The following is a 21,273-nucleotide window of genomic DNA, read 5'->3' on the forward strand; positions in this document are numbered from 1 at the left end:
TTACTGAAATCTCTTCACCATTACAACCTTCATAAACCTGCTTCTCTATCAACAACCACCTCCTGAGCTCTTTTCATGAATTGGCCAGCCGCTGCATTCCTTAAATTCTATCAAGAAGATAGTAGGAAAATGCAATTCTTGCAAGTGACTCTGCCAGTGTCCAAGAAAGACCATGAATCCAACAGCATGGTCCTTCAACTTGAAAGATTTGGATACTGACTTTTCTGTCTTGGACTCCCTCCATTCCTAGAGTGAGGCCATACACAAATTGGAGGAACAGCACGTCGTATTTCTCTTGGCTAGCTTACAACGCAGTGGCATGAACATTGAATTCTCTAATTTTAGGTAACATACAAACACTCCTTCATCCCCTCCCTGCCCCCTTTCCTCCATTAAAAGTCGGTTATGCGGTTATTCACAACGATGTACCCTTCTTGGGATCACACCATCCCCAGCACACAATTGGCCTATCGGTGAACCACCCTGCCTGAGGTCACCTGTTGCCTGATTTGGCCTGGTCTGTTCTTGCTCCCCCCGACAATTAGTCCGAAGAAGGGTCTCGACCAAAAACATCACCTATCCATTTTCTCTAGAGTTGCTGCCTCTCCAGCTGAGTTACTCCGGCATTTGGTATAAACCAGCATTTGCCATTCCTTTTTATTACATTATGCTTTGCATGCAGTGGTGTTTAGCCACAGTTGTTCAAAGTATCGTGAGGATAATTAGGATAATTTAACTTGACTTTCTTAATAATGGCGTCAAAACAATACCAATGCCCTTTGGAATACTTATCTGAAGTGACTTTTACGGAGATTCGATGTAACTCGTATTTAAGAGCATGCTCCGTTTTTTTTTTAAATGCCATGGTGTGATAATCACCAGAAGCTCGGTTATATCACATAAGCCTGCAGCAGTAGGGGTTCTGAATAAAAGTGCAAAATTTAAATAAATTTAATTGTACAACCTTTTCCTCGCAGAAAATAAAAAGCCAGAAATATTTGGCAAGGCGGCAGCGAAGAAAGAGACAAATTAATATAAACCTTGTTCCTCGGTGTAATATTTTTCTGGTCCTCATTATAAAAGCATAAGCAGATGGTAGCAACCACTGATTCAATGTTACAGGAAGGTGCTGCTCTTGAGATAAATCACAATTTTACAAATTGCACTTCTGCGGATAGAGATTTATCCAGGAAGGAACTTGAAAAGAGCTTAATATTATTTGAAACTATTGGCAATGGAACCTTAACCCAGGTGGTTAGTATGGACCCAATGGGTTCAAAGACCTGTCTCCATCGCTGTGTTCCATTCCATCACTCTAGGGCTCAATGAAGAGTTTGTGGGATATTCCAGAACCAGGGGCCACAGTTTAAGAATAAGGGGTAGGCCATTTAGAATGGAGATGAAGAAAAACGTTTTCAGTCAGAGAGTTGTAAATCTGTGGAATTCTCTGCCTCAGAAGGCAGTGGAGGCCAATTCTCTGAATGCATTCAAGAGAGAGCTAGATAGAGCTCTTAAGGATAGCGGAGTCAGGGGGTATGGGGAGAAGGCAGGAACGGGGTACTGATTGAGAATGATCAGCCATGATCACATTGAATGGTGGTGCTGGCACGAAGGGCCGAATGGCCTACTCCTGCACCTATTGTCTATCAGTATGTCTACGTTCTCCAAAGTGTTTGTCTTTGTTATAACAGAGCACTTATAAAATAATAATGAATTGGTTGTAATACACTTTAAGGCAGCCTGTGGACATGAAAAGGTGCATTAAATTCCTTCCATTATTTTTTTAATTGTTTGGCGATATGCAGTGCAGTCAAATAACTCAATTCACCTAAAATTCACAAACTACAATTAAGCACTTAACCTTTTGCAATCTTCCAGTTTTGTGACGTTTCCCTGAAATGTCTGCTTCATTGCAACCCTGAAAGTAGTAGGATCAGTGGGACACTGCATTGGTACAATGGGCCTGATGGGGCTTGTGCCATTGAGGTGCCACTCCAGAGCCGCTCTGCCCCAGTCTGGCCTCTGACTGTCAATGAAATGATCACCTGTGTTCCACCTCTAAGTAACGGTGCACACTCAGTCCACTCTCTTCTTAACCCAACCATTGATCTACATGACTACATTCAAGTTCCATTATTGTGTCATCCAGCGCATCAGCTGTAAAATGCTGGGTCCTGCCGTGGACAGGGCTTCTTCTGACATGGCGAAGCTGGGAATAACCCCCTCTGCATTAGCCTGAGACAGCAAAGCTTTCAATTCTCTTAGACTTTAGAGATACAGTGCAGAAACAGGCCCTTCGGCCCACAGAATCCATACCGACCGGCGATCACCCTGTACACTAACCTGCAAACACTATGGGGACTTTTACATCCTACTAAAGCCAATTAGCCTACAAACCTGTACAACTTTGGAGTGTGGGAGGAAACCGGAGCACCCGGATAATAACTCAAGCGGTCACAGGGAAAACGTACAAACAGCACCTGTATTCAGGATCGAACTCAGCGCTCTAAGGCAGCAACTCTACCGCTGCGCCACTGTGCAACCAACTGATTCTTCCCCAGCTGATGAAAAAAGTCCCAGAACCAGCAAACGTCTCGAGCAACTGAGTCCCTGGCATTTGTGCATTAATTCTGGCAGAGCACTCACCAATGCTTTAACAGGCTGTGAAGGAAATTCAGATTCATGGACAACTCGTCTGCTTTAGCTGACAGACAACAAACGCCCTTCAAATAAATACCAGGCATTCAAGTTAGATATTACAGATATGTACTATTATATTATCAGTGGTGTCATTCAGGGTGAACCAGAGGATTTTTTTGATTTCTAGCAATAGTAATATTTCCATTTGGACAAAGCATCAAGGAGCTGGTGCATAGGGATGGAATAAGTCAAATTTCATTTTTATTCATAGCAATTCTCACATTGTTCCTGGTGCTTTGAGGATTGGATTCCTTAACGCTGCCATTATTCTGTGAAGTCTCATACTTATTACAACACCGAAGGAGGCCCATCGGGTCAATACTGGCTCCCAGAATATCATTCCCATTAATCTCATTCCTCCACATATTTTCATTGTGCCTCTGCAACATGTTCTCTCCAGCACATGCCCAGCAACTGCCTTTTGACTTTATTATTAAAGTATTAAACTATTCTAGGGGGTGATTTATAATAACCAATTAACCGGGTGGGAGGAATTAACGTTCAGGTCTCTGGCGCTGTAAGGCAGCAATTGTACCTCTGTGCCACCGTGCCGTTGTATATGTGGGAGATGTGCATGTGTGCTGAATAAAGGTTTGGCCTACCTGGGACGTCCTGTCCAGGGCCAACAGGGGGTTATGTTAGGGATTATTCAAGCATTATAAAATTACGTAGGGATGTAGCTGCCATTAATTCAAAACAAGAACCCAGCTTCGGGCTTACATCTTCAGTTCTACCGTACATAGCAAACACACAGGTTGGTTGTTCTTATATATAGCAGCCGTGTGTGAGAAGATGGGATATGTTAATTGGCCCACATCAAACCAGACATATGTGATTTCCAAATGCTAAAAAGCAATCAAAGTGAAACATTTTGCTCTTGCATTGATGACATTTAGTAGGTGTACGAAACATTGTACAATTGTTTCTTTTGGTATTAGCAATTAAAGTTATTAGATGCTTAAGGTTTATAGAAACTACATACAACATACAGATGATTTGTGGAAGCTGGTGACCCAGAACAAGTAGGACTTGTTCCTCGTTAATGGGCCTGATTATGTTAATGTAACAATAATAGAACAGGATGCCAGACCAACTCTGTTTGAAAGGTAGGATGAGATTGTTCACGCTGGAGTTTTGTAGGCAATTTTGTTTCCTTCTCCGACATAGGATCTTCTTGCTGAGGAGGGAGTGGGACAAAGCTTTAGCTGACTGTTTCCTGGCTTTGCAACTCTGACTTACGGGGAGAGATTGGCTCAGGTCGGGCCAGTATTCACCAGTGTAGATAGATGAGAGTGGGGTTCTTGTAGAAACCTGTACAATTCCACAGGTAATAGTCAGAGTCAGGGGAGGATATTTCCACAGAACCCCAAACCAGGAATCACAGCATCAGAATATGGAATATATAGTTCAGAATTAAAATGAGAAGAAATGTGATAAACCTGTGGCATTATCATCCACAGATGGCAGTACAGTCAGTCATTCAGCGTGGAAACAGGCCCTTCAGCCAATGCTGAACAACATGCCCCAACTACACTAGTCCTACCTGCCTGCATTTGGCCCAATCCCTCTAAACCTATCCTATCCATTAATCATTAATTATGTTGAGGAAGGACAGAGATATATTAATGCTGAAAAGGGAATAGGGAGGGTGGCACAATGGCGTAGCAGTAGAGATGCTGCCTTACAGTGCCATAGACCCGGGTTCGATCCTGACTATGGGTGCTGTCTGTACAGAGTTTGGACGTTCTTTCTGTGATCTCGTGGGTTTCCTCCGGGTGCTCCGGTTCCCACCCACATTCCAAAGACATACAGGTTTGTAGGTTAATTGGCTCCTGTAAATTGCAAATTGTCCCTGGTGTGTAGGATAGTGCTAGTGTACGGGGTAATCATTGGTCGGCCGGTGGGCTGAAGGGCCTATTTCCATGCTGTATCTCTAAAGGCTAAAGTCTAAAGAGGATGAGAACAGGATACTAAATGACCAGCCTCGATTGTGTTGAACTCTGGAGCAAGCAGACCCCAAGGGCTAAAGGACTTAGTCCTGCTCCTAATTTTACATATCCATGTTATTGGAATCACAAAACAAACATTGCAGAGATCTTAATTGCAGCTTTCAGTGAGGAGTTTCATAATCAAGAAGGCAGTTTTTGTTTGTTTAATTGAATAACTGCAGAATGTACTTGTATAAATAATTGCTCAATAGTATAGTTTTATTTTCTGTCAATTGATACCATCATTTTTTGTAAACAGTTGTTGGGTCTGTATGGTTTAAGTACAGTCTGCCCTCGTTATTACGGACCTCTTTAGAACGGATCTCGGTTATAGGAAGCGATTGCTTCGATTGACTCTCGTGCAATGATGCTCTATTGAACAATGTAACAAACAGCCTACGGTATTTTTAGCCTGCAGTAACAAAATTACCTCTTTAGATATGAAAGAACATTGTATTTGAAAACAAAACTCATTGTTTCACAGAGTAGACTGCTAGGTGGTTGGAGTGAATCCCCCTCACCCGGTTACAGCGGACAATCACAGACACCACGTCCGCTCCCCCACCCTCCCTCCCCCCCAATGTTCGGTTTCAGCGAGGGTTACCTGCAGTTTATTCAGAGAAGCAGCCCAGGTCCACCACCAATTTTCCAGCACCCTTGGTTCCAGAGCCTTGCGATATTATCCGCTTTTCCGGAACAACAGAGGACACAACCTGGGAGGAATCGGCCTCGGAAGTCGGCTATGGGAACGGATCTGCCGACTCCGGCCTGGCCTGAGATCTAGAGCCCTGGCTGCAGGCGGCAGATTCGACCCACCGATCGGCCACAGAAGTCCTGATGCAATTGAGATCAGCTGCCGTACCTGGCCAACGCATCACATTTCCAGGGGGGGGGGGGGGGGATTTCAACTGCCCTCTCGGAATTTTGTCTGGATTAAAGGAGGTGCCGGAAAATCGGTGGTGGAACTTCGCGATGCCCAGAGCATGCATTGGAGGCATGGGTGAAATCCGCTGAATATGTTTTCTGTACAATGGTCAAAGTTCAAATAAATGTGTCATTCACAATTTATTCCATCATGTAGTCCCTTTGTGGAACCACAAACACTGGAAATAAATAGTGATGCATCCCTTTTATTAATGCAGTTTCTCCTGAAGCAACAGTTCCATTTCTTTTTAAAATATGCTTCCTTTTGTAACGAATTATTTTTGTCGTGTTTTGAATAGTGACAGAGTGCTGGAGATTTGCTGCCCGGAGGAGTAATCGTTGCAGTGGGAATGTGGCTCATTGTCATTGAAGACATAACTAATTCATTCTCCATGTTACACCCATCATCGCTCACCCTCTGGCAGTGTGCTGTTAAAAAGGATAATAACGCCAAATGATTCCTCATAATTAATGCAACCTTTTCAAATCCATGGCACGCTACTATCGTGCTGAATCATTAAAAGTAATTGGAGCAGGGATGCTGAATTCCTGCAGTGTTCAATGTGATGCTGCAGAGCAAAGTGTGGATTGTGTGATTGGAGTGGTGTGAAGTAGACAAAGAGGTTTGATCAGCAAGCGACATTGCCTTCAAAGATCAGCGTATAGCGACAGCAAGGGCTGCAGGAATCACATGGCCCTCATGGCCTGGGAAACAATCGTTTTGGGGAAGGATGCTGCTCATAGAGTCATAGAATGATACTGCGTGGAAACAGGCCCTTCGGTCCAAGCTGCCCATGCGGACGGACCAAGCTGCCCGTGTGAACCAAGGTGCCTGTGTAGTGCAAGATGTCCACTCGGACCAAGATGTCCACACAGACCAAGATGTCCATACGGACCAAGGTGCCTGTGTGGTCCAAGATGTCCACACAGACCAAGATGTCCACGCAGACCAAGGTGCCTGTGCGGCCCAAGATGCCTGTGTGGATCAAGATGCGCATGCAGTCACAGATGACCGCGTGGACCAAAATGCCTGTGCGGTCCAAGATGCCCACACGGACCAAGATGCCCACACGGACCAAGATGCCCACCCGGACCAAGCTGCCCATGTGGACCAAGATGCCCACACAGACCAAGCTGCCCATGTGGTCCAAGATGCCCACACGGACCAAGATGCCCACACGGACCAAGATGCCCACACGGATCAAGATGCCCATGTGGACCAAGCTGCCCATGTGGTCCAAGATGCCCACACGGACCAAGCTGCTCACATGGACCATGATGCCCACGTGGACCAAGATGCCCACGCGGATCATGATTCCCACACGGACCAAGATGCCCACGCAGACCAAGATGCCCCTCGACATTGGTCCTAGTCTTAGTCCCAGTCCCACCTGCCTGCGATTGGGCCCAGATCCATCTACACCTTTCCTATCCAAGCACCTGTCCTCAACTACCTCTGGTAGCTTGTTCCATTCTTAACCACTCTTTCTGGTAGCTTGTTCTATTCTTAACCATTCTTTGTGTGAAAAGGTTGCCCCTCAGGTTCCTATTAAATCTTCTCATGAGGACTGAAATCGTCGCATCCGGAGAAAACCCATCAGCGAGAACATACAAACTCCATATAGACAGCAGCCGTTAGTCAGGACTGAACCCGGTCTCTGGCGCTGTAAGGCAGCAACTCCATTGCTGTGCAATGGTAGAGTTGCTGTCTTCCAACAACAAAAGCAGATGCTGTTAAGGGTCTTGTCATGAACCACGGACCTCCCAAGGTGCAGCACCTCCTAGTTACTCCCATTAAACTCCATCTGCCACTTCACCTCCCAATTGTGTAATATCCCACTGTATGTATGCTTTGACAGCTTTCCTTACTGACCGCAATTCCAGCAACCTTGGTGTATTCTGCAAACTTATTAACTAGGAGATATAAAAGATAACTCTGCTGTGTTAAAGTACTTCAGGCAAGTTGTCATGCCTGCCTTAAGCCCGTGTGTTTTTGAGCATCTTCAGCTCATGGTGTCTGAGGCAATCTTCCACTGCCTCTTTCCAGACCATGTCGACATATCCCCAAAGTGCAGTTTCCCCTGCTTGCTTCAATATCTTTCGTTTATAAATGATTTCACAACCCACTATTTGCCTTCTTAATGTCCTGATGTTTAATTCATGTAAATGTAACTCACATTTTGCCTACTTGGTTTCAAGAATTGCTATCATAATTTTACAAGCCTCAATTAGATCACTTCCACCTATCCTCGTTTCTAAAGAAAACAATTCCATCATTTCCTCGTAAGTTTAAACCGCTGGAGTGTTAAATGATTATCGTTCCCTCTACGCCCATTTAGTGGTAGAGTGGCCAAATACGAGCAGAATAAAATCAATCTCATTGGATGGTTTGAATTTTATGGCCATTTCACTCCACAAATAAGACCATCACCAAGTCAATCCAAACGCAGTTAGTTTTTCACCTCTTAAAATATATCTAAAATATCATGTAATTATACCACTTCCAAACTAGAATGGAGGTTTAGTTTAGGTTAGAGTTTAGATGGAGCTACAGTGCGGAAACAGGCCCTTCGGCCCACCGAGTCCGCGTCGACCACGATCACCCCCGTGCACTGGTACTATCCCACACACTAGAGACAATTTACAATCTTTACTCCATCCAATTGACCAACAAACATGTACATCTTTGGAGTGTGGGAGGAAACCGGAGCACCCGTGGAAAACCCACGTGGTCAGGGGAGGATGTACAAACTCCATGCAGACAGCACCTGTAGTCAGGATCGAGCACGGGTCTCTGGTGCTGTAAGGCAGCAACTCTGCCGCTGTGTCACCATGCCGCCCCATGTTGAATCGAATAACTCCCCCACTAACCATTTTGAACTCGAGTGCCTCCTCAATCTCCATACCTACAGGGTCATCGAGAAATACAGTACAAATAGTAGGCCCTTCGGTCCACCGAGGCTACAACACCACCAACTACCCATTTACAATAATTGTATATAAATAACATTTATTTTAACTTTCCACACATTTTCAACCCCCCCCCCCCCCACCCCTCTCACCCACTCCTTACCACCACCCTTGATTCTACAACTCACATACACACTTGGATCAACTTACAATGGCCAAGAAATCTTTCTTTTCCAAGAAACTATTCATTTATCTTTTAAATTGTATATCTAGAAATTTATCCCAAGTTAATGGTGTCAAATACAAGATGGGTCCCTTGACGTCAGTCGAATGGATTTCGGAAGTAAATTATAATACCTTCAGTGGAACTGATTGGGGATGTATTTCTGATTCAACTTATGTCGTGAATTCTACACGCTAACCATTGTATATTTTAACTTTCAAACTTTCTGTTGAATTCTTTCTGGGGCAATGTTAAATTTGTGCCGAATCACTGTAATGCCCAAGACTGCAAAAATCTGCAGAGTCATGGATGCAGACCAGTCCATCACACAAACCACCTCCACCTCCATCGACTCCATCAACACTCCACGCTGCCTCGGGAAAGTAGCCAACATAATTAAGGGACACCCACACCTTGGTCATCTCTCTGCACTTTATCTGCCCTCTATTCTGCACTCTTTTGCACTACCTGTTGCACTTGTAGATCTGCCTGGATAGTCCACAAAGCAAAAATTTCCACTGAATCATGGTACATGTGACAACAATATACCAATACCATTGCTGCCTCACAGTGAATGACCTCTTCATATCTATAAGAAAATAACTGCAGATGCTGGTACAAATCGAAGATATTTATTCACAAAATGCTGGAGTAACTCAGCAGGTCAGGCAGCATCTCGGGAGAGAAGGAATGGGTGACGTTTCGGGTCGAGACCCTTCTTCAGACTGATGGACTGATCTTCATATCTATGCGCTCTCATTGTAGCAATGGTAGCAGTCAGCATGAAGGAGTCAACTCTTGAGCTTCTATGAATATAACTGTCTGAAGAAGGGTCTCGACCCGAAACGTCACCCATTCCTTCTCTCCCGAGATACTGCCTGACCTGCTGAGTTACTCCAGCATTTTGTGAATAAATCGATTTGTACCAGCATCTGCAGTTATTTTCTTATGCTATAACTGCTTCCTTGTGTGAAATACTGGTAGGCAATCAGCATTCCACACTTACTCTTGCAAATGTATCCCAGATTAACGGTGTCAACTACATAGTTGAAACAAGAAACTGCAGATGCTAGTTTACAAAAATATATACAAAGTTCTGAAGTAACGCAGTGGTGTGCTGGAAGGAACTGCAGATGCTGGCATTAAGATAAAAACACAAAATGCTGGAGTAACTCTGCAGGGCAGACAGCATCTCTGGATAGAAGGAATGGGGTCAGGCAGCATCGTCACCTATCCATGATCTCCAGGGATGCTGCCTGACCCGTTAACTTACTCCTGCACTTTGTGTGCCCTTACATAAAGAGTTCTTTAACATAACATGACAGATCTTCCATTGACCGACCAGCAGGCTGAGATTGCTGGTGGCGTAGCCTTGCACTGTCCTCTTGCTCCAGCAAGGCTGCAATGAAATGCCTTCATCCATCATATCAGTGGTGCCAAGCACAGCGTGGTGCCTTCCCGACTGGGGATGGCCAGCCCCACCTCTGCATTCGACCAGTGTCACCAGAGCCAAAGCAATAGATTTATTCCAGATTTATATCCTAGATTAATGGTGTCAACTACACAGCCGAAACAATAAACTGCAGATGCTAGTTTACAAAAAATATGTACAACATGCTGGAGTAACTCAGTGTGTCAGGCAGCATCAGGCTGGAGATCAGGAGAGTTGGAGGAGAAATCAGGGAAACAGATCTGGTCAGAACATGCAGTCGTCTTCCCGTTACAAAATGTTATAACAAAACGGAGCAAAGTCACGCTTTTGTAGAAAACACCCTCCAACTTCAAAGAACGATTCTTGTGGATTGCAACGCAGGGAACTGTGAATTCAAGTTGACCCAACGAATGGATGCAAGTCCAGGTTTATCAGCTCAGACTGATGCTGCTTGCGTGACCTTGGCCATCACCATTTCTATATCACACCTCAGAAAAATATCCTTACAGTCAAAGTGTTTTGAAAAATCCCGAGCTCCTGCAAAGTAATAAACGTTTTTTTCTTTCATCAGATTCTTGGTCCCATTATTAAGGTGAACCTTTAGAAATAGAGAGTTGGGAAAACTGAAGAAACAAAGCATGAACTTTTAACATTATAACATTGATTTGTTACATATGCTGTTTTATATATATATTTGATTATATATATATATATATATTTATATATATTTATGTAATATCAGTTATTTGTACATATGGAAAAGAAATTGAATAGATTTTTCCAAAAATGTTCTTACAATCGTCATGCTGACCATAGACGCAAACGCTGGAATAACTCAGCGGGTCAGACATCATCTCTGGGGAAAAGGAATAGGTGATGTTTCTGGTCGAGACCCTTCTTCAGACTGCTGACCAGTTATGTGCATTACTATTTTCCACGAGTTTCCTCTCCTCTCCCAAATTTCCTTCAATCCTTGTCTCTCACAAAAGGTATGGCACCAGACTCCTTTTGGAACTTCACATCCAGAATGTTTTCAAAGCAATGTTTCACGTTTCATATCAAGTCAATGATGTAAGTCAAATGAATCATGATGACGGAGGTGGGCGCTATACTTACCATGTTATTTGTGTGCTCCTATAGGTCTACCTGTCTTTTGTCTACCCGAATGACTTCACCCGGCTCACTCACATGGAAACAGAAAACAAATGCTTCTACCGAGAGAGTCCTTTGTATTTGGAGAAGTAAGAGCCCAGGGCTACAGTTTGAATGTTGACCATTACATGCATTAGATTTCAACAACAGTCTAAAAATGTTGACATCCACTGTGGAGCTTTGTCATTCGGCCAAACAGGGGGTTTATTGCTGAAACTGGACTATCAACACCATTAGCAACGCCTTGATTTAAATACGTAAATTATTCTGTAATCAATTACCTACAGTCTTTGTGTGAGTTTTCTTCTGAGGCCCTTTAATGATCTTATCAAGGTATTTGTAATTTGAGTTATTACATTTCCATGATTGGGGTCAAAATTTGGTTTCTAATTGGGTTGATACTCATTTTGAAAGAGGTCCTAAATGTCCCCCATGGCCCATGGCTCTATGGGTGTTATGTAAACCCACATTCTCCTACCACTTACAGAGATAAAATGGTAAGTGTTAGAAATACAGTATGTTTCATTCAGTTGCAGAACAGAATAAGCTTTGCTTCACTAATAAGATTTTCCTCCAAAATTGCCAAGGGATCATGGTACTGGAATGAATTCCAGCCTGGATATCGCTCTGGCCTGCTCCAGATCCATAGGCTGGAGTCATAGAATTATAGAATGATACAGCATGGAAACAGGCCCTTCAGCCCAACTTGCCCAACATGTCCCAGCTACACTCGTCTCACCCATCCACCTTTGGTCCATATCCCTCCAAACCTGTCCTATCCATGTACCTGTCTAACTGTTTCTTAAACATTGGAATAGTCCTTGCCTCAAACAGCTCCTCAACTACCACCTCTGGCAGCTTGTTCCATGCACCCATCACCCTTTGTGTGAAGTGCATCCTGAAATGTAGCTCTATTTTCAATTGATTGATTGATTAATTGAAAGATACAGCACATACACTGGTGCTTCAGTTCACCTATTCCACACCAACCATCGATCATCCATTCACAGTAGTTCTATGTTAACCCACTTTCGTATCTCCCGGTGATCTCCCGGTGGCTGAGCACTTCAACTCCCCCTCCCACTCCCAGTCTGACCTTTCTGTCATGGGCCTCCTCCAGTGTCATAGTGAGGTCCACCGGAAATTGGAGGAACAGCACCTCATATTTCGCTTGGGAAGCTTACAGCCAAGCCCAGCGGTATGAACACTGACTTCTCTAACTCAAGAGAGTTCCTCTGCCCCTCTCTTTCCCTCCCCCTTCCCAGTTCTCCCACTGTCTTCCTGTCTCCACCTATATCCTTTCTTTGTCCCGCCCCCCCCGACATCAGTCTGAAGAAGGGTCTCGACCCGAAACGTCACCCATTCCTTCTCTCCTAGATGCTGCCTGACCTGCTGAGTTACTCCAGCATTTGGTGACACTTTCGTATCCAATCTCCACACACTGGGAGCAATTTACGGAGGTTAATTAACCTACACACTTACATGTCTTTGGGATGAGTGAGGAAACCAGACTACCCGGAGGAATCCCATGCAATCACAGGGAAAATGTGCAAACTCCACATAAACAGGATGCGGTCAGGATTGAACCTGCTTCTCGTGCTATACGGTAGCAGCTCCAACAGTGCGCTATTTTGCCGCGTTTATATAAAAGATGTCCAGTCTTTCCCCAAAGGCATCTTTTCTAATATGATGTATGGTTTAATATTCAGATTTATATCTGATATTCATTATTTGGCTGCACAGCAAAACATGCACAATCATACTGTATGTCCCATTCATTTCCAATTTTGAACCATGCAGACAGTGGCACCCAAATTTATGTGTGTAATACTATGCAAATCAGAGTGTACTGAATGTTGAAAATACATTCAGAAATCTGCATCACATTATTAGTTTAACAACTAGGAAATATCTCTTCTTGTGCCCGCAGCCATGACTGGTAATGTTACAAAATGGTGTTATAGCTTTTGCTATTTATGTAAATGACATGGATGAAGGAACTAAAGATGTGATTGCTAAATTTGCTGATGACACAAAGATGGGTAGGAGAGCACTTAAGAAAGGGATACAGTTGGGTTTAATGAGTACGCAAAGATCTGTGGTATGGAGTATGAGGGAAAATGGAGAATTATTCATTTTTGTTGGAAAAAAATATTAAGGAAACCTATGATCTAAATGGCAAGGCATGTCAATGCTTTGAGGACTAGAGGGGCATGGGTGCCCAAATGTACAATTCACAAAAGACAAGTCAGCAGATACTGCATGAAATTAGGAGTTATATACGTCCAAAGACGTACAGGTATGTAGGTTAATTTGACTGGGTAAATGTAAAAATTGTCCCTAGTGTGCGTAGGATAGTGTTAATGTGCGGGGATCCCTGGGCGGCGCGGACTTGGTGGGCCGAAAAGGCCTGTTTCCGCGTTGTATCTGAAATATGAAAATATGAAAATATGAAATAATATATTAGAAATTGCTGAGGGGATTATTGGAATAGTAGGAAAGTTTTTTTTCCAGCTCTATAGGCCTTTGGAAGGAACCTATCTGGAGCATGGCCTACAGAGTTGGTCTCCTTGTATCAGAATGCATCAGAAGCCATTGGCTCAGGTTTACCAGACTAAAACCTGGAATGGGAAGCTTCAATTACAAGGAAGGTCTAGACAGGCGAGACTTGTATCTGATGGAGTTTGGAAGTATGGGGGGGAGATTTGCTAAGCATGCAGGACCCTGAGTGATGCAACGGAGTGGAGGTGGAGAGGATTATGCCTTCTTGAGGGAGGGTCCAGAACTAGAGATCACATTAAAAAAAATAAGATGTTGACCATTTAAGACAGAAGTGAGGCCATTCTTAAGGGTCATACATTTTTGGAACTCTCTTCGTCAAAGGGTATTGGACTTCCTCAAGATCTATGAATACTTTTAAGAAAGAGGTAGAGAGACACACTATAATCAAGGGGTTGAAAGGGTACCGTGGGTAGATAGGAGCGAGGAGTTGAGGCTTCAATCAAATCAGACATGATCATGTTGAATAGAGCAGCAGGTTCGAAGGGCAGAATAGCTTGTTCCTGTACTTAATTTGTATGTCTGTGAGTCAGAAGAGAACATAAATTAAACATTGGGAGTGTTAGGGGAGTCCAGAACAAGGGGCCACAGTTTGAGAATAAGGGGTAGGCCATTTAGAACGGAGATGAGGAAGAACTTTTTCAGTCAGAGGGTGGTGAAGGTGTGGAATTCTCTGCCTCAGAAGGCAGTGGAGGCCAGTTCGTTGGATGCTTTCAAGAGAGAGCTGGATAGAGCTCTTGAGGATAGCGGAGTGAGGGGGTATGGGGAGAAGGCAGGAACGGGGTACTGATTGAGAGTGATCAGCCATGATCGCATTGAATGGCGGTGCTGGCTCGAAGGGCTGAATGGCCTACTCCTGCACCTATTGTCTATTGTCTATTGTCTATTGTCTAAACATCAACACCCACAATCAGGTAAACATCTGTGACCTGCAAGTGATGGTGTACCTGCTGCCTTTGTCCTTCCACACCATAGATACCATGCGTTTGGGTGGTGTTATCGAGGGGACGTTGGATGGTGCCTGGAGCACCCATTGTGTTTTGCTGCAGGAGGTCGTGGCTGTGAAATCAAGCGGGTCGCAGTGTCCTGGATGGACCACCTCATGTGCTTTTCGAGATGCACTCATGCACAAAACCGTGAAGTTTGTCATCACATCCTGACTTCTGCCTCGTGGGCGATGGAAAGAGATGTCAGGAGCTCAGCAGATCACACCTCCATTGACCTCTGCTAGTTACTCCAATGTTCCTGTATTATTTTGCATCGCATTACGGACCACACTTCAAAATTATCAGCTTAATGCATTTTGTGACATCCTCTGCTCCTGAAAAAAAATATGAATGTAAATCTATTATCTTCCCTTCCCTTATTTCTGGGGTTGGTCCTGTTATGCTTTCCTTTTTATCCACATTGTCCATCCATCACCACTGAAGATGTGTAAAACTTAAACCGTGTCACAGCTCTGTTTGAATTTTCTGTCTTTCCTCCCGGCAGGTTTGGATTCTACAAGTACATGAAGATGGATGAAGACGAGAACAAACCTTTCTTGTTTGATAACCCCGAGGGTAAGAGTGACAGGCAGTCAGTTGGTCAGTTGTGTTATTGAGAATTACAGAGGATCTTGCAGAAAGTAAATAGATATTTCTGGTCTACTGGTTTTAACGTATTACTTGAGCCTTCCCCATCATTTTATATTTTCTAGTTATTTGACCTTCTTTTGTCTCACAAATGATTCTATTCAGCATTGAAATAAAAGCAAGCAATCTGGACATGATTATTTTTGGTCAAGATTTGAAAACAGAAAGAATTTGTGAATATTGATAGCTCAAAACTTTGTTAATGTTTTTGGCACCTACCATTAGCATCTCCAATACCTTGCCTAGAAACACATGAGCCAAGTGAAGCCATGTGAAGCCACCCGGCTCCCTCTTCAATGCTTAAAGAGCATATTTTGGAATTAATCTCGAGTAAATTGCTCTAGAGCGAAATTTGCCATTGCCACACTGACAGCTTAAGGTGGAATTGCAACATATTATGTATTTAAAGGAGCCCTTTCCACAACGAATTTGGCTTAAAGAGCTCCAAATGTGCAAGAAAAGTGGGGGGGGGGAGGGGAGGGAAGAGTGCGAAGAGATTTAAAAAAATATGTAGAAGGCTCGATGGTATTATGCTAGGGTCTCAACAGCCCCATAGTGTACAGGATTTATTGGCATGGAAAGGAGAGGTTTGCAGGTGATCATAAACAATGAAAAGTTTATGTAAGAATCTCATGAACATGAGTGTGTTCCTTGGATTCTTTTAACTAATGTCAAAGCATCCTGTAACCCATGGTAAAACCTGCTCTATCCAGTGTTTGGAGACCCATGCACTTTGCAAGACTTGCCTGCATGGTAGACTTTTGTGTGCCACGTTAAAGTGGGGGTTGACTCGATTTGTCGCAGCCAAGCCTGCACAGCAGGGTGTACAGAAGATAGACACAAAGTGCTGGAGTAACTCAGCGGATCAGGTAGCATCTCTGGAGAAAAAGAAAGGGTGACGTCTCAGGTTGGGTCCCTTCTTCAGGTCCCGACCCGAAATGTCACCCATCCTTTTCCTCCAGAGATGCTGCCTGACCTGCTGAGTTACTCCAGCACTTTGTGTCTATCTTTGGTATAAACCAGCATCTGCGGTTCCTTTCAACGTATCAAGGTGTACACGTCTTAAACAACAAGGATCCAGGCCAAACATCTGTGCGTGTGTTCACTACTCATTGTTAAAAAAAATATTGTCTGGCTTGGCACTTGGAGTTGAATTTTCATGTTTTATCACTTTTAATGTTAATGCTCTATCTTTCATTTACTTTATAATTCATCCATTTTGGACATTATAGATTTCCCAGAAGAATCGGAAGGAGTGGATACAGAATCCTTACAGGGCAACGGCAAGGTGATGTGGAACAAGGACAATGTGAAAGAAAGGGTAAATAGCAGCCTGTTTCACAACCAGCTGGCTGCAAGGGATAGCCATGACAAAGAGACCAAGATCAAGGAGTTCCACATGATCAAGCCACAGCAAAAGGCCTTGCATCCAATTCCTCAGAGGAAGAATGTGGCCCCATCAGCTGTTGCCTACAACGGTCAGGAAATGGGCCTCTTCCAAAAACCAAAAAACAGACAAAGTAGGTCACTAACCTGGGCTAAATTGAACCCAGAAGAGTCAAATAAAAAGACAGTTAGTCAGTCAGCTGCGGCCAAACTCAGTAAGAGTCGGTTGTTGGGCTTGCAGCCAGAAAGTTCCTTTCCGCTCATCCCCAGTAAAACCAAACAGTTTTTAAGTAACTCTGCACACACGGGGATCCATAAAAAGAGACTTGGCAACCTCAAGAGGTTTCACAATAAAGTCTATGTGACCAGACCTCAGGAGAAAAAGAAAAAGCCCTCGCTTGGAGAAAAGCCCAAGGAACTGTTTCCTGGAGTGTACCTCCACAGCAGATCTAAGATTAGTGAATTGCAAGACCCGGTCCCCAAGAAGAAAGAACGGAACCTGACTTCCATTGCAAGGGGAAAAAAGACAACACTGTACCTCACGAGTAAAATGTTTTGGCTACCGAACACAACCTCTCAGGAGCAAGAGGTGTGGGAAGCTAAAAATGATTCCTTTCAGGTGACTACGATAGAAAGGATGAAGAGGAACTGGAAGGCACTGCAGAGAAAGCTGGAACAGAATAGGGAGGACAAGAGCAGGCACAACATCACCGCCACACCTCGCCCTCACTTTATGAGTGAGGAGGTTGTGAGCAAGGAAGATGTTGCCCTCTACAAAAAAAGGAATCCGCCTAAACCCACGGCCGTGGCTGCTGAGGATTTTGGTGAAGAACCAACCTACTGGAAGGCCGGTGATTTGAGTGAATCCCAGCAACTTTACGGCGATCAGTTTGAGGTGACTGATGACGGGCTGACGGCTTACAGTTATGAGGAGACTGAGCTGCAGCAAGATTGGATGGAGGAATCTATCAACTGGCAGCGGACGTTCAGCGTCAGCTCCATGGACTTTGAGCTCCTGCGGTCGGACTGGAACGACCTGAGGTGCAATGTCTCTGGCAACCTGCAAATGAGTGAGAGTGAGGTGGTGGATGTTTTAGCACAGTACATGGAGAAGCTGAATGAAAAAAATGGAGGGTACGTACCTTCGAACCAAACTTACGTTGCATTATTTTGCTTAGGAAAGCACTTTATTTTAAAATGTCTTTTTCAATGCTTTAGTTTAGTTTAGTTTAGCGTGGAAACATGCTCTTCAGCCTACCGAGTCCGCACCGACCAGCGATCCCCGCACATTAACACTATCCTACGCACTAGGGACAATTTACAATTTTACCAATTAACCTACGAACCTGTACGTCTTTGGAATGTGGCGGAAACCGGAGCACCCAGAGAAAACCCATGCAAGTCACTGGGAGAACGTACAAACTCCGTACAGACGGCACATGTAGTCAGGATCGAACTTGGGTCTCTGGCGCTGTAAGGCAACAACTCTACCACTGTGCCACCATGCGGCACAATTGTGTGTAATTACTTGGTTTAGGAAAGTGTTTTAATTTAAACTGTCTATTTTAATGCTCTGTAGCAAGAACATAGCCAACTGCAAAGTAATATGCCAATCCTGTTTAATTCTAACATTGAACATAAAACAACATGGCACAGGAACAGGTTCTTCGGCCTGCAATGTCTGTGCCAAACATGGTGCCAAGATATGGCTCATCTGCCAGCACATGATCCATATCCCTCCATTCTCTGCAAAACTCGGATAATTTTCTCTCTCAATGTTGTTTTTTGTCTGTGTTCTCCAAATGTAGCTCAGTTTTGAGGGAGGTTTTGTGGCATACGCTCATGGTCTAGGAAATTGAGTACTTTGCTGATTTTTCAGGCTAATGGAACCTGTCTGGAAATTCCTTAATTGTGGGTTTGCCCAATATTCTACCAGCCAACAAATGCCTCAATGCCATCCGTGAGGATGCTGCGATTAACGAGAGAAGGATTAAAAATGGACAACCCACCTGGGATTGACCTCGGCATTGACTCCGCACATGCTATGGTCCTGTCTGTGGGTGTCAGCTCTGTTTACCTGATTATATCAGTGCAAATCTGAGCAACCTTTGCAATCAGGGCTCAATTAAAGAGCATCCAAAATGGGGTTCATCCTCCTTTAGGCACCCGTTTGGGAAGGCACCAAATCCAGCCAGGCAGCAACTGCTTAAAGGTCACTCCTAATGGGATGGTGCACCATTTAAAGGCTGCATGTGAAGAGCAGATTGATAAATGAGGCAACGCGATGGTGTAAAAATCCAAACACTGGAGGAACTCAGAGGGCCGGGCAACAACGGAGTGCAGGGTTTAGGTTTATATTTGTCACATGTACAATGAAAAGGTTTATTTTGCATGCTATCCAAACAGGTCAGATATGCCATGCATCGATACAATCAGTTCAAACTCAAGTACAACAGAAAGAGTAAAGGGAAAGGTACAGTGCAAGGTACAGTTCTCAGCATTGTAGCGCATCAGTTTCATAGACAATTATTCACAAAATGCTGGAGTAACTCAGCAGGTCAGGCAGCATCTCAGGAGAGAAGGAATGGGCGACGTTTCGGGTCGAGACCCTTCTTCAGACTGTAAAATATACAGTAGAGTTACTATATAACATCAGCAGTTTGTGAAAGTGTAAAATATACAGTAGAGTTACTATATACAACAGTGAAAAAAAAAGCATCTGCAGTTATTTTCTTATACTACCAGTTTCATAGACAAAGTCGATTGTCCTCAGTGGGTAAAGGTGAATCAGGCAGTAGACTAGCTTCTTAAAGGGGTCATTCAGAAGCCTGATAACAGAGGGGAAGAAGCTGTTTCCGAGTCTTGTGGTGTGTGCTTTCAAGCTTCGGTACCTTCTGATGGATTCAGGTCGTGAAACCTTCACAATGGCCGAGAAGAGTAGGGGTGAGATGGCCAGTATAAAGAAGTGATGGACTAGGGCTAGGGTGGGATGAGCTAGCAAAGCATGGATGGATCCAGGTGAGGAGGGGGCCGATTGGAAAATTGAGTTGGGTGTGGGAGGGAAAGTGGGGATAGCAACAGAGGCTGGGCAGGGGGGGGGGGGGGGGGGAATAAATGGAGGCTACAAAGAGCTGCAGATGATGGAATGTGATAAGAAAGGAAGAATGGAACCAAATAGGAGTGGAGGGGGGTCATGGTCAGAAGATGGGAACTGTGGGGAAAGATGATATGGGAGCCATGTAGGTGGGGGAGGGGAACTAAACTGGGTAATCGAAAGAGTAGGGGGCTTTGGAAAAAAAGAAGACATGCACGGGGACCTAGGTAAATGAAATTAAAATAGCTTGCAGAGATGCTGCCTGTCCCGCTGAGTTGCTCCAGCATTTTGTGAATATCTTCGATGTAAACCAACATCTGCAGTTCATACCAACACATTTTGCCTTGAAAAGGGAATTGGAGAGACATTTGAGAGAGAATGGTTTTCAGGGCATTGGTGAGGGACTGGGGAATGGGACAACTCTGGTTGCTCTGCTAGCATCTGACACTCGCCCATGGATTGAATGGCCTCCTATACTGCAATCGTTGTATGATTCCATAACAGACAGAAGCCAGAGAACCCACTTCTTTATTTAGCCTGAAATGAAGACTGAAATGTGAACCATTTTTAATAAAGTGTGAGGTATCCACATTCTGCCAGAGTAAATGTTGCACAATGTAAAAGTGGTTTGATTGCAGGGATGTAAATATTGAATTGCAGCTTATGAAAGCAAAATAGGTGCTGTCATTTTTCTGGCAACCTTGCTTGACAGAATGTAACAAGAGTTCAGTGCTCCTTTCTGGAGAGATTGTTATGTGCATAGCACAGGTCTAATCTGCCATTGGCCGTAATCCCTCATCGCCCGCCCTGCAGATTGTCTATCACTAGGTGGCAATGTCTATCTCTGACAAGCCATGACCATACATCACTGGGGTAAGATTCTGAAGCCACCCTCACCTCCGTAATCCATCACAGGGATCCAATGGCCCATCATCAGGTCATAAGGTATTCAAGATGGCGGCAAAGTTGGATGGAGGAGAGGGTCGGTTCCAGAATCCGTGAGCGGATTGTGGGCTCACATATCGCACCCTCGGAGGTGCTCTGGGGGTTCCCAGATCAGCTGCAGGAGGCGCCCCCGCGCACGAAGGGGGAGCAGTGGCTGCAGGAGGTGAGGGACGGTGTGTTCGTGAAGAGTGTGTCTGGAGGCCCTGCCGTAGCCGTGCGGGGGTGGGGGGGTTAACATAGATGAGGAGGGCCCACAGAGGTCAGACAAGTGCGTGGACTGGATGCAGTCTGCAGCGGCGCGGAGTGGTGCGGTAACTGAATGACAT

At 44.4% G+C, this 21,273-nt stretch overlaps 1 protein-coding gene across 2 annotated transcripts in view; it reads left to right on the forward strand.

Moving 5' to 3' along the window:
• LOC144602254 (N-acetyl-beta-glucosaminyl-glycoprotein 4-beta-N-acetylgalactosaminyltransferase 1-like) overlaps nt 1–21,273 on the forward strand; it is a 569,664-nt gene that overhangs the window by 497,506 nt on the left and 50,885 nt on the right. For both annotated transcript variants that reach the window (XM_078415127.1, XM_078415128.1), the window contains exons 12-14: nt 11,318–11,418; nt 15,380–15,450; nt 16,755–18,042. In XM_078415127.1, coding sequence (XP_078271253.1) covers nt 11,318–11,418; nt 15,380–15,450; nt 16,755–18,042 — 1,460 coding nt within the window. The remainder of the gene's footprint in view (nt 1–11,317; nt 11,419–15,379; nt 15,451–16,754; nt 18,043–21,273) is intronic.

Source organism: Rhinoraja longicauda, chromosome 18, assembly GCF_053455715.1.
Source record: "Rhinoraja longicauda isolate Sanriku21f chromosome 18, sRhiLon1.1, whole genome shotgun sequence".
NCBI lineage: Eukaryota > Metazoa > Chordata > Chondrichthyes > Rajiformes > Arhynchobatidae > Rhinoraja > Rhinoraja longicauda.